Raw genomic sequence first — 14,063 nt, forward strand, 5'->3', positions numbered from 1 at the left:
ACCACAAGAGGGAGGGCAGAGCACTTTAAGTGAATCAGCACACTAACTAACTACAAATAGGGAACCATGCTGCAGTGGTAGGAGCAATCTTACAACAGTCTGTGTTTTTGGAATCAAATAACTTTGTGAACCTAGTGTAGATGCTATACAATATCACTAAAAACAATTAGACAAAAAAAAATGTTTGTTTGTTTTTTTTTTACATCTGCCAAATGAAACACATAACCATTTACAGATTCAAGTGAATGGTTATAGGTAGGTAAAAATAAGTGGTTTTTTCTTCTATTTTTAAATAACTAGTCATTACCATTTAGATGTTTATTAAACAGAGAAACATTAATGTCTTTGAATGCACTACCCACTAACAGATTAACACTTGCACAACAGATGCAGGCCCACACTTCCAAACACCCCCCCCAAAATCACAGAAAAAAAAAAATGTGGGAACTAGGTGGGAAAACAATACAAGGGGCATGTGCAGTTGGATGAACAGAAAAGGTGAATTAAGCAGGAGAATTTCAAGTACTTTCAAAGGGCGGGTAAGACTACTAAAGCAGCACTGTCTATTCTTTCGAATCTACTGCAGTGCAAGGTGGACCAGTGATGTAAGGTTTTCAAATGCTTTTAAAAGGTTCACCATTCAGTGTCAGCAGCATAATCAGTGTTATTCCAATTCCTAATCACATTTTAAGAAAAACGTGACCCAGAGTGAAGTTACCAAAAAAAAAAAAGTGACAAAAACCAAGGTTAAAAGAAACACATGCAGGTGACATCTAAAGATTCAAAACATTTATTTTCACTTGATAATTTATTAGACTTTCTTCATAAAAAGGCTGACATTACAGACTGTTTAAAGCAACATCGCTCTCTGTGAAGAATCCATGACACCTGCTTTATAATGAAAATGAAGTGAGGAAGAAAAAACACATGTGGAAATGGGACAGAGAGAAACAAAGACTGTGATAAAGAAACAAGAAAGAGGGAAAATTGAGGGAACATCACAGTGTGAGCCTTTTTACTCAAATGAATAACACTGTACTTTCTTCTGGTTTATTGAGTACACCAGTGATGAACCAGTGATGAACCAGTGATATCCGTGTGCAACAAACCTTTACCTGGTTATCAGGGTCACAGGACAGCAAACGCTGAAAAGACAATTTGCCAGGGTTTTCTTTTGCACTTTTTTTTAATAGTACAGGTGTTTATAGGGGAAGATGTTGAATGTGTGTCACTCGTATGTCATGAATAAAAGGGGCGGGTGTAATATCGGTCTAATAGCCCTATTTGCAAATTTTATTAAGTATCCTAAAATCAAAGTAATTTGATACAGTATATAGTCAGCTTCTGTTTGTTCCTTGCCTGGCTCCTTCCACTCTTATGATTTCCAACTGACCCTGGTACCTTTTCTGTTTCACACTCTATAGGCTAAACCCAGACTTGCCCTTGCAATCAGTAGTAGAAGCGGACGAACCGCGCGTTAGTGCCTCCTCTGACTGAACGCCATTACTTTCATCGCCTTGCTCCTCGGTTTGTGGCTTTATAATTTGGCCCAAAAGGAGAGCCAGTAGCTTGGCCTGGTCTTCCTGGCTGAGTGGCGGATCTCCGGATGTCGGTGAGATCTCTTGGGGTTCAGGAGGCGGCTCTGGGGGCTGAGACCTGGAAGCTGCCTGGGTCTGGTCCTCTGGTGCCCCCTGGTGGTCAGAGGACTCACTAACAGCAGACAACAACTGGCTGAGAGTCTCTGGATTGGGGAGGTTGAGGAGCTGAGCAACCTGGGGCAAGCCGTCTGCCTGTCCCTGGAGAAGGTTTAGCAGCACTGCCAGCTCTGTCTGATTCAACTGCTCTGCAGCCGATGCCAGGCCTAAACACACACATGCATGCGACTAGAATTCAGTGCCAGTCTAATAAAGACACAACAATCAAATACATTTAAAATTAAATAAATAAATTCTTATATAATTTTTTTTTTTTTTTCACAATACAGAAACTTTTTTGAAAAAACAAAAAATGTGTTCCTGGTTAAATACTTAGTATCTGTTACCTGACAACTCACTCTCTATGTTGGTTGTGGAGGATGGTTTCCCTGGAGGAGGTGGTGGAGCTCCAGTGGGGCTGTTTGGGGGACGAGGGTTGTCTCCGCTGGAGGTCCCTGTCACATCTTTACGGGGCACTTTGGGCACAGGCACATCCTCGACGACCCCACTCTGACGTGCACGTCTTCTCTTCTTGCTCCACAACTCGTGACAGTCTTGATGATGAGGAAGGCTAAAAAAGAAAAAAAGAAATTGTACAAATTTAAAATATACATTTTATTAACCAAATAAAACAAAATAAAGAAAGAAAACACCCTAAATAGGCAATAATTGTATTCTGATACAGACAATGTCCTAGTGTTATTTTTCACGTGCTCAATCCAACACTGTCATTGTGTCAACCATCACTAGAATCAGCTACTAACTCTGGTGGTGGCATCCTGTTGGGCTCAACATCATGCAGGAAGTCACTGAAGAGCGCTTGCTCCGATGTGCAACGGCGTGCAGGGTCAAGGGTCAGCATTCGGTCCAGTAAGTCCAGGGCAGGAGTAGGTAAACTATGTTGAGGAGAAAAAAATATTACTCCTCTAGAACCAGACAGAGTTGATCACAGCTGCCTTAGGTAAGTGTAAGGTTGATTACATACTGTGCAAACTCCTCCCGTAGTCGCCGTCTGTACTGCTTCTTGGGTTTCATTGTGTTGAACAATGGAAGTTTAATGACATCAGGCCAAACGGCCGGACAGGGACTCCCACACAGTCGGCTGAGACAAAGGAAAGGGTTAATAAGCTTGATAATTCAATCAGAAATTATTACTTGAAATTTATTTGTGGCAGGCAGTCTACCTGATCAGCTCTAGTTGTAGAAGTTCCTGGTTAGCCTGGAAGATGGGCTTCTTGGTAAAGAGCTCTCCAAGAATACACCTGAGCCACGACAAGTAAGAGAAGGTATTGCATGTATATAATGTATGTATATAATGTAAAGTTTAAAACAGCTTTTAAAAACTACTTAAAGAGCAATGGTCTGGCAAAATCTTGGTCAAATAGGCCTGTGAAATGTTATGAATGTAGGCCCTTTTATTCCAACAAGGTAAAGCTCCTAAAGTATTCACAAGGAAAGACTCTCTCAGACTGTAGATAAGGTTGTTTAAGAGTTGTATGACAAAGGTGAAAGTTTTGTGAATGTTTATAACCAAGTGTGATAATTCGAATTTAATATGGTAATACCTTTGGGCTTGCTGCAAAATAAGACAAATTATTTCCATTAAATACTATAAAACAATTGAATATTAAGGAATATGACACATATCTAAAGAGAAATTTGCGCATTAGTCACCAAACGTAAATAGTACATTGTAAAGATTTTATCAAAATGTTCCCAACACATCTGCTTACACTGCAGAAATAAATACTTAAATACATCTACCAACAACCATTACGAAAAAAGTTAACTACCAGACAACAGACAGGTAAAATATGTGAGATTAGACACTGCTGTAATATAATAACAATTAAAAAAAAGACTACAGCAGCTGTCCAAATGATCTGCATAAACCATTTTTGAAGAAATTGAGTGAAAATGACTTGTGATGAAGGACAACGCAAGGAAAACACAAGTCTAGCACAAATATGCCACTTTAGAGTAGTTTGTGGGTTGAGCCAAGGTGAATGGGAAAATAGGACTATTTTGGTACAGTGAACCCTGATGGGTGGGAAGCTTTAACCTGCAATTATGCACCCTAGGCAACTCAGGGGTGTTATGTGACTAACCTGAAGTAAAGGCTGAGACTCTTCCCCCCCCCCCCCAAAAAAAAAATGTCTTAATCTACATAAAAACAACAGTATAATCTGTTGTTCCCCAATTATTCATCTGACAATAAATCATACACTTGAAGACCACGTGATTTGACAGACAGAAGTACTAAGATAACCGTTTTGTACTCACCCACAACTCCAAACATCAATGGCTGGAGAATATCTCTCCTCTCCCAGCAGAAGCTCAGGGGGACGATACCATAGTGTGATTACTTTATTAGTGTATGGCCGGCTAGGAGCAAGGAAAGAGAGATGAGATGGGAGTCAGCAGTCATACATGTCCCCCAGTGACAAATCAGAATCATTTTAGCTCCAAGTAACTGTATTATTTCTGAGACACAGCCCCATCTTGTGGACAGACATTGTAAATTAAAAAGAAATAATAAAATAAACTGCTTTCATTCAGCAACTTAAACACTATAATGTCTATAATCACTAAATGGAATTAAGCAGATCAGGTATATACAACCGTCGCCTCTTACCTTTCCTCTGAGTTGTAAAGACGAGCCAAACCAAAGTCAGCCAGTTTGATCTGACCTCTGCACAAATAAGCACAGATAACATTAAAAAAAAAAACAATACCAAAAAAAGCATTGCCAACTACTGAATCTTAGTGTATCTAATCCTAAAACACAACTCAAAGTGTCTTCACTGTAAAAATCAACTGACACTGTAAAATACACACTGCTCTTAAAGAAACAACAAATATTATTGGTCAAATTTGGCAGCGCTCAGGTGCAAATGATCCACTTCTAATGTCTATTTGAAGTCAGCTGTTCAGTAGCAGGGCAATAACTTCATGCACTGTGGTTTTTAAATCCTCCACTTCCCAGAAAAACACACATTTTCTTAATTCTTGATAGCTCATTTAAGCTCAGTTTTTTCATGCACCTTGGTTGCACATTGGATGTTCAACTGTACTAAGCAACCATCTGTGGGAAGTTGCTTTACTACACTAAGGTTATCTGATGCATCCAATTAATTTAGTTACTTTGTAATTAGCTTTCCTGCTGACACACTTTTAAACCCTTTCTGCCTGACAAATTATAGCAATCGTTTGATAGTATTTAAGGAATGCGGATACATTTAAAGGTGTGAAGATTACATTTCTTAGTGTTTGTTTACATGGGTGAATAAGAAAAAAAAAAGTAGATAAAACTTAAAATTCACATGTCACTGTTAGTACTGAAAAACCTGTGACTAGGAACAGCCTTGCTGCTACTGCATTTTACTGCAATTGTCTGCACACAGGAAACAACAATACTTTACTCACTTGTTATTTAGCAGTATGTTGGAGCATTTGATGTCTCTGTGCAGGAAGTTGTTTTTGTGGCAGTAGTCCAGGCCCTCCATCAGCTGACGCATGAAGCTGCGGATGTGCTCATGGGAGAACTGGACCAGGCCTGACTCCAGCAGGCCCATCAGATCATGGTCCATGTACTCAAACACCAGGTAAAAAGCTCCTAAAAATACAAAGATGTATTCAGATGTCTTAAACAAAAATACATGCACACACATATGTCTGTGGGTTCACATAAGTGGACATGTGTTAAATGGTTAATAGGTATTCAGGTAAATTTAACCATGCTTCTTTAAAAGTGAAGTTACTGAACTGAAATGTGCGCAACTGCATTGCCAGCTATTTAACATTCACACAGCCCAGAAAACTCTAGCAGCACACTTCTCTCTGGATTGAAACATTAAAGAACTGTTCAAGTCAACAGTGACTACAGAGAACGCAACCAGATGTGGTCATTATATCAGTTCTAGTTTTTCAGTTTTTATTTCTTTTGCTTTAAATTATGTTTTATGCTAACAATTTCAAATGTCACAAACACTTTATTTCCACAATAGTAGCAGTTTCTCTTCCACTTATACAATTCAGTGTTGCAGAGAGGCTGTGTACACCCTGGATAGGTCCCCAGCCGGTCGCAGGGCCAACACAGACAGAGACAGACAATAATTCACACTCACATTCACACCAATTAACCTAGCCCCACTAAGTGAAGGTAGAGAACCGAAACACAACCATAAATATATAACTTGTCATAGAAACAACACTAAATAATGTGTTTTTGTATAAAAAAAGACAGTGTATTCTATGAGTGTCACCTTTTCTTATAATTTTCTGCTCTCATTTTTGTGTGTCATTATCTGCTGGTCAAGGTATGTGTATGCACGTTTTCAGACATGTTGCAGTTTCAGGTCTGACTCCGTCAGTGCTGTCACAGCTGCTAAAACATATTTCAGTGACAAACAGAAGTGCTGCACATCCGGTTTCATATAGTGTGCCCACTATTACTTTCCTGGCATATGCCTGTAGTCTACCAATTAGGTGGAATCTACACACCATTTAAATGGCTTCTAGGGGTTCAGTTGTTCAATGTTCAAGAAAGATGTGACACCAGCACAGCCCTATAACTATTTATACTCTTGGTTAAACTGCGCTCAACTAGTTTACAACCAGTTTACTAAAACTAAAAGGCATCGTGCACCAGTAATCATAAAACCACTTTTCTCGCACTACCATTTGCAAGGATGACTACAGCAAACTTAAGCTGTCTGTAGGTTATCTCATATATTGAATGACATACTCAATTCAAGCAGTGAAAATCGTGCATATACCTACCTCGACCAGATGAATGATAAAAACGCAGTGTAATTCTAGATAAGTAAAAATGTATCGCTAAACTCATTAATAAATACGTTTAGCTATACAATACAAGTGATTACTGCCATCTCTGTGACATCATTTAATTAATTAATTAATTAAACTAAAAACAAGATCCATTGGAGAATTTCTTTTTAAGGGGATGCCTTCTCCCACCTGCAAAGTTTTCCCCTTGCATTTAAAACAAACACTCCCCCCCTAACTTATCATAGGGCTGCTCAATTAATCGAATTTTAATCACGATTACGATCTGGGCTTTCAACGATCATTAAAAATGACTGAGCCGATTATTAGCCCCTCCCTCGTGCTTTACTCTCGCGCTGCTCCGTGTGGCAAATCTAGCACACCTCTCTGCATTTCGAACACGTGTCACAACAATTAAGAGCAGCGGTCCCCAACCATTTTTGCGCCACGGACCGGTTTGTGCCCGACAATATTTTCACAGACCGGCCTTTAAGGTGTCGCGGATAAATACAACAAAATAAAACTAGTACTGGTACCGAAAAAAAGAAGATTTATTCATAACACAAGTGAAAAGACCCATTAAAACAGAGTAAACGATAAAAACGATAACAAAATAACACTGAAAACCGATTAAAAACCCTGAAAACTATACATTTCACACCTGAGCCTCAACTCTCGCGGCCCGGTACCAAACGACTCACGGACCGGTACCGGTCCGAGGCCCAGGGGTTGGGGACCGCTGATTAAGAGGACCCGAGGGAAGCTCGGAAAGCTAAGCAGAAGTTATTTGGAGAGGAGAGTGACTGCCGTTGGTTGAAAAGAGGTAAAAAAAAACTTCAGTGGTGTGGAAGCATTATTGGTTCGCGGAGTCAGACGTGGATCAAGTAGACATAGTGTGTAAACTTTGCTACGGTGTCGTAGCTGCACCACAAAGCAACACTGCAAAGTTCACTAAACATAGATGTTTACATTTTTCATTTATTTTTTATATTGCAAACATTTGCACTGTTATCAGTATTTGCACACTATTTTATAATATTTTATGACAATCTTTAAAGTCATTATTCAATACATTGTTATTGTTAAATAAATATCGTCAAATAATCGAGATCTCAATTTCAGTGAAAATAATCGCGATTATCATTTTTGCCATAATCGAGCAGCCCTAACTTATCATCACTTCTTACCTACTTATACCCCACATGAAAGAAAACAGCAAGTTTTTTTTTGCCCCCCTTACCTTTATCCTTTTTAAAGTCAAGTGCATCTTGCTTGTCAGTGACAATTTCCTTCATGTTGACAACACTACGGTGTTTGAGCTGCCGCAAGATCTTAATCTCTCTGATGGCTGTGATGGGGAAGCCCTCTTTTTCATTGTCCAAACGCACTTTCTTCAAAGCCACCAGTTCACCTAGCATATTTGGAGAAGACACATTTTAGAGAGCCACTCTTTTTATTTTTTTTATCTTATTTGGGTTTTATTTTTTTAAGGAAAACATAGTAGTAAATGGATTTCACTTACCAGTGTCTTTGTCCTTGGCCTTGTACACTTGGCCATAGGTGCCTTCCCCTATGATGCCAATTATATCAAATTTATCTACACACCGTTTGCCCCAGTCACTTTGGGTATGTTTGCGCTCACCATATCGCGGGCAACAAATCCTGGAAAGCACAAACAAGAAAAGCAGCTAAGACATCATGTGTGATTAATGAAAGGAAAACTTTAAGTGGGTGAGTATAAAAGTGAATGCTGACTTTGGTCTCTTCTTAAGGGCTGTCTGGGGTAAGAGAGGAGGCTGGCGGACAGGTAACTGTGGGGGTGAAGAGTCCCCTCCAAGCAAGGTGGGCGGTAAAGGCAGATCAATAATAGAAGGGCGGTTGCGACCTTCTTTGTCCTTTCTTGATGGCCTCTGGGGAGGAGTGGATTTCTTTGGGCTAATAGAGCAAGATTATAAAAAAAAAAAAAAGTTTAAGACAAAACCAGGAACACATTTTATGCACCGTTTTCATGTCGATGTAACAACTAACACACACATTCAGATTAAAACTAGTTACAATAAAGTGTACATACCACGATTTAAAAGAGGAAAATTTAAATTCACTTTCATCTAACAGTGCGCCATTTTTGTTTTTTGTAGGATGGTAACTGACATATTTAAAACACCAAAGTGCAAACATAGCATTTATTCATAAAATGTTTTCATATCAAGTTATGTCTTGAAATTACTTAATTTTTGTTAAAATGACTCATGAAAAACAAAATGGGATGTCTTGAATGGTGTGTTCAAGACATCCCGATGTACATACAAATCACTGACAAATGACAGTATAAGTCCAAGAATAACAGCTGTAAACTCATACGACAGATTAATAGGCACTAAGCTTGACATAACACAACAGGCACTAGATCAGTGTGCCTGTTGAGGGATTCCTCACCTGTCCTGAGCATTTCCCAGCAGTGCAGGTGGTAGAGGCAGGGGAGGAAGAGTCGAAGTCTTGTGGAGTGGGGTCTGACGGACAGGGCTGCGAGCAGGAACTGTTGCTGGCGATTTAGTTTGTGATACGGTTGAGGGTGTAGGAGGCTGAATGTTTGTTTCTGCCTGAGGTGGTGGTGGAACCTGTGTGGCTGGATTGGGTGGCGCTGGAGAAGAGGGCTGTGGAGGAGGTGGCGGCGGTGCAGGAGAGTTGTTTGAAGAGGATGTTAGAGTTGCAGTCATCGGCTCATCAGCATTGGGAACATCATGGGATAACTGCTGGGTTGGTGGGGGCTGAGGTTCTGATGCTGCTACTGCTGTTGCACCTTTTTCTGGCTGTAGAGCTTCAGCTTTAGCAGGCCGTGAGGATGAGGAGCTTGACGGTTTTTGAGCTGTCGGAAGTGGAGAGGCGCCACCACTAGCACGAGCAGCCGCCTCAGCAGCCAGGCGTTCCTTCTTCCTGCGACTCAACTCTGCACCTAAGCTGGAATTGAGGGGCAGACGTGACGAAGGAGGGGAGCGGCTAGCTGGCCGGCTACTGTGGGAAATGCTCCCTGTTCCAGCAGAGGAGGTGTGCCTCTTACCGCGGGAACGAGAGGAGGAGCGGTGAGAAGAAGAGTAGTGCAGAGGGGAGCGACTCCTGGAGCGGCCCGAGCGTCTAAAATAAAAAGCACATTTTTAAGATCATTTATAGATTAAGACAGAGAATTAGAGGCAAATGAAATGCATGATATAACTGAGACAGACTGCTGATCCATGGCTAAATAAGATCTCTAGATCATATTATAATGAAATCAAAACCATGTGGGACAAGTAAAACTAAAACTACTGACGCTTTCATGGCCAACTGGATCTATTCTTGTTGTCTAAAGCAATATACTGGGCTAATTAATTAAGAACATTATTTAGTTTCAAAAACATTTCATTGCTAAATAATGGTGAAATTTTGAAAATATCACACATCAAATAAAAATCTGTTACCTTCTCTATAAAAAAATGTGAGGCCCTCCTAAAACTAAGTACCAGGTTTCATTAAAGACACCTGTCTTTTTCTGAAATCTGTGGCAAATATGGACTCTATAGCTCAAATGTAATTATGAACACAAATACTTATGGTCACAGAGCCAGGTTGTAGTGCCCTAAGCTTCTGTTTTTGAATTGAAATGACAGCTTAAGGCAAACCCTGTTTTCAACTACAAGTATTGCCTATCTCCATCCTGTATTTTTCTCACTCTCAAGCTTTTGTCTTTTATGTATGGTAAATTTCAACTTCAATGCAGAGATCAATTAGCTGGAGTGAAAAGCCCTCTCCAAGTTCAACATATTTGTCTAATCTCAAACTTAAAATGCATGTAAAGTAGGATCATAAAAGGTGAAGGTTCTGGAAATATGCAAAACCTCTACGAAAGGTGGCTTGATAAGTAAATGTCTCGAACATAATCCCCAAAAGATTTAAAGGGTGACCTACAGCATATACTCACCTAGACATGGGGCTCGTACTGGAGGACCTGCGGTTACCATAGGGGCTCGTGGAGCGTCTCCTAGAGTAAGGGCTGCTGTCCCTCTCAAAGCTGGAGGACCTGTGTCTGCTGCCGTAGGGGCTGTCTGATCTCTGCCTGCTACGGCGAGACACATCACCATAGGTACTCGGGCTTTGCTGGGCCGCCCTCCGTCTTGAGTAGCTGTCATCCCCCTGATGTCCATACCCACCGCCCAGTGGACTCTCACTACCGGCCCCTCTTCTGGGACTCGGCGACAATGCAGAGCTGGTGCCCTTTCTCCGTGGGCTACCCCTACTTGAAGACTTCCCCTTCGGGCTTGACTTGTGGCTCTTGGAGGACTTGCGATGGCTTCTATCTGTCCGGCTCCTCTGGGAGGAGCTGCGGCTGGCCTCCCCTCGGCCTTCTCTCCGCTGTTGCCGGTCTTTGCGAGACTTCCCTGAGCGGCTGCTCTCCTTGCTGCGAGATGAGGATGTAGAAGAAGTAGTGCTACCTACACTGGCTGCAGGCGGTGCCTGAGAGGAGAGCATCAGCTCCCCACGTTTGGAATCCCCCTCTGACGGCACCTGGCGTTTAGATGAGGAGCCTAACGAGGCCTCCTTCTCCTTGCCCTTTCCAGAAGTCACTTTCTCGCGATCTTTACTGCTCTTTTTCTTGGACCCACGTTCTCCATTTCCAGAGTCTCTAACTTTGTTAGTGTCCTTGGACTTTTTTCGTGGGTGTCTGTGCCCCCTGCTCTCTCTATTACCTTCTTCTTCGCCAATATCCCTATCGTAGTCTGGTGAGGGCTCCAGTCGATTTCCCCCCCTCTCAAAAGGCCTGGAGGACGGTGGGTCCGAGAAGGTGTCCGAGTCGGAGCTAATATCGTCGTACTCCACTAGAGGCTTCACCGTGTTGACACCAGGAGGCGCCGTATCGCCGAGGGTAAAATCGTCAGGTGCCGCCAAGGATTCCCGATTATGTTTTGTTGATTTATGCCGTTTGCGTTTTAAAGAAGAAGAGGACATTGAAGTTTTTAACTGCACCTTGCCGTCCTTGCTCATCATGTCTCCCGCAGAGGTATGAGTCGGGCCCTGGGTCTGGTGTGGCACACCACCGATGCTAGATTCCGGCTTCCTCTTGGTCCCATGGTGTCGGTCCGACCCAGGCATCCCTCACGTCGGCGTCGGTGCCTCTTCTGCGACTTGGCCTCGGTGATCCAGGCAATTCATTCACAGGAGACCAGTAGCAACTCCAAATGTCAAAACAAGTCTTACTAAGCGAAATCAGGACAGGAAAATACAAAAATAAACACACCAGGCCGCTTACGTCCACTTCTCCTCAATGCCAATTCATTCCATTGAGATCGCCAACATATTTCGTCAAAGCAGATAAATGCCAAGTTGGTTTTCCAGTGCTGCGAAGTTTGTACTTTCAGTTAGTCAGCGAATGAAAAAGACTCCAACCAAACATCTGATCATTGTGGTGTCGTCTCCGTCTCAGTTTAGCTAGCACAGCTAGCTAAAGCTCAGCAGCTAGCGAGCTGACTCCTAAAAAAGAAAAAAAAAGTCCCTTTGTGAAAGCTGTCCTTGTCCGGTGCCAAGTTAAGTAAAGGTGTTTTTAATTCCACAGAATAAGGTCTTAGCATTCAGAAACAAGCAAATGCCTTCATTAAAAGACGCTCGTTTCTCCAACAAAATGAAAACTTGACCCGGTTGGTACTGATTACATGTTCCCTTTAATGTAAGTTTTATCCCCTATAAATTCAATATTGATAAGAAATTATAATATTTTCGTGTGCAGTAGATGTTCCAGTTTATTATCAATGGCTCTGGAAATCAACCAGGCCTATATTTAGGGCGATGCTAGTGGATTTAATATCATCCACAGCCCTAGCTCAAGGAGACTACAAACGCCATCATGGCTCCTGTAACTAGCAACTTCTGCGCACAGCCGATTGAACCGGAAGACGGAGCACTGCCAATCTTGACTGTATCCGAGCAACTTCCTATCACCGCAAAGGTCCCACCCACCGTCCTCATGGCGACACGACAGAGACGTAAAATGAAGAGATGTGTATTAATTAGCAAAAGTACGTTTTTACAAACTTTTCAAGTTTCAGATAACACATTTAAATCAACACACATGTTAGATGCCAGGCTCATGATGGGTTGTTAAATGTCGAGCTTGTTGGAACAGAAAAGGAAGACACTGGGGCAAAGCTAATAGAGCAAAGTCTTATTATCAACAGGCAGCAGGCAACTGCCTCTGGGTCCTGAAAGCTTCAACATATTTAACCTACTACTAAGGTTCATTAACTTACATGGTAAGGTATTTTTAATAAGATCTGCTTCACAAGATAAGCATGAGGTCCAGTCTTAGGTGGGCATCTTTCAAAATGTAGTAGTCTTTTATCATGTTACCCCAGAGAAATCTGTGTTTAACTAATGCTCTAGTAGGAAAAAGAAGCGAAAAGAAGATCTTGCAAAGTGTTTAGGAGAAATCAACCAAAGCATGACTTTATGTTGGGCTTGTCTCCGTACTAGTACTTTCCACATCAGCAGATGGATCAGCATTCTGCGTATTGGTAAGATAAATAGAAATCTACATGTCTTAAACAATACAACAATCAGACAATGGTCACTTGGAAGGCAGTGAATGAACTAAAGCTGCCATGAAAGAAAAACAGCATATGTTCTTGCCCTGTGGCTGACATATGTGAGTTTGCCTGTGGGTATCTGTGGTTTAGGATTTTCAGGTTTATGTGTACACAGAATAGTTTTAAATAGAGAGTTGTACTTTATCTTACTGAAAAAAATAAAGTAGTTATCACAAATCACAGTTTCACTTAAAGTATATGATATGAAATGGATAATTAAGCAGAGATGTTTCAGATTTTTTAAGGACAATGCTATATTTAAGTGCATTTACACACACACACACTTAATTTACAAAAACACACTGACATGTCTGCTGGTTGAAATTGAGGCCTGGATCTTTACAAAACACACAAATAAGGAATTTCTGGGTCAAAACTTTTCTGTCTTTCTGGTAAAAACACAAACTCTTTCAAGCTACAGACACACACACAAAGCTTGCGGTGCAGCCAGTGTGAAGGCACCCTAGCTGCTTCATTTAGATCCAACTAAAGTCCGTTAACTACTACTACAGATAATCTACCGATTATCTTACATGTAAATCTTGCTAAACTTTAAAGTTAACCCCAATGTGTTCATCCTGAACTTTTCATGAAAGTCGAACATCTTTTTTTTTTGACAGCAGGTACCTATTTATACACTTGTGATTTCTACTTCACAGAGCAAGTTTTGGGTAATAGTTTTGTAATATAATGTGATAATACAAAAACAAACCCTTTAAAAGACTAGTGAAATTGGGTATATAAACATATTTTATATTACTTTTCATTCATATACTTGGAATTCATTTATGTGAACTCACTATTTCTTTTCTAGTCTTCCTTAATATTCAGGGCTTCATGTATCTGACATCTCTGTTGTCAAACTGTTTTTTTAATGCCACACTTCAGAAAACCTTCAACATTTTTCCCTGGTAACAACACACCGTTTGAGAACTACTCCATTAACATAACAAGCATCTCTCTTTGGACC

The 14,063-nt window shown here is 41.0% G+C and overlaps 1 protein-coding gene across 7 annotated transcripts in view; it reads right to left on the minus strand.

Moving 5' to 3' along the window:
* cdk12 (cyclin-dependent kinase 12) overlaps positions 1 to 12,492 on the minus strand; it is a 48,487-nt gene extending 35,995 nt beyond the window's left edge. For 5 of the 7 annotated variants that reach the window (XR_005697814.1, XR_005697813.1, XR_005697816.1 and 2 more), the window contains exons 1-13: positions 10,438 to 12,492; positions 8,919 to 9,614; positions 8,238 to 8,417; positions 8,005 to 8,144; positions 7,723 to 7,893; positions 5,121 to 5,310; positions 4,330 to 4,386; positions 3,978 to 4,079; positions 2,879 to 2,956; positions 2,680 to 2,796; positions 2,459 to 2,590; positions 2,042 to 2,265; positions 1,442 to 1,861 (exon numbers count right to left, since the gene is read on the minus strand). Coding sequence is in view for 3 of the 7 variants with exons in the window: in XM_040045354.1 (XP_039901288.1) it covers positions 1,442 to 1,861; positions 2,042 to 2,265; positions 2,459 to 2,590; positions 2,680 to 2,796; positions 2,879 to 2,956; positions 3,978 to 4,079; positions 4,330 to 4,386; positions 5,121 to 5,310; positions 7,723 to 7,893; positions 8,005 to 8,144; positions 8,238 to 8,417; positions 8,919 to 9,614; positions 10,438 to 11,606 (3,676 nt within the window). In the remaining 4 variants the exon portion in view is untranslated. The remainder of the gene's footprint in view (positions 1 to 1,441; positions 1,862 to 2,041; positions 2,266 to 2,458; positions 2,591 to 2,679; positions 2,797 to 2,878; positions 2,957 to 3,977; positions 4,080 to 4,329; positions 4,387 to 5,120; positions 5,311 to 7,722; positions 7,894 to 8,004; positions 8,145 to 8,237; positions 8,418 to 8,918; positions 9,615 to 10,437) is intronic. The other 2 variants (XM_040045378.1, XM_040045387.1) reach the window with 2 other exon arrangements.
* Positions 12,493 to 14,063: the final 1,571 nt, after the last annotated feature.

Source organism: Simochromis diagramma, unplaced genomic scaffold (genome assembly GCF_900408965.1).
Source record: "Simochromis diagramma unplaced genomic scaffold, fSimDia1.1 OVJJ01000321.1, whole genome shotgun sequence".
In the NCBI taxonomy this organism is placed as follows: domain Eukaryota; kingdom Metazoa; phylum Chordata; class Actinopteri; order Cichliformes; family Cichlidae; genus Simochromis; species Simochromis diagramma.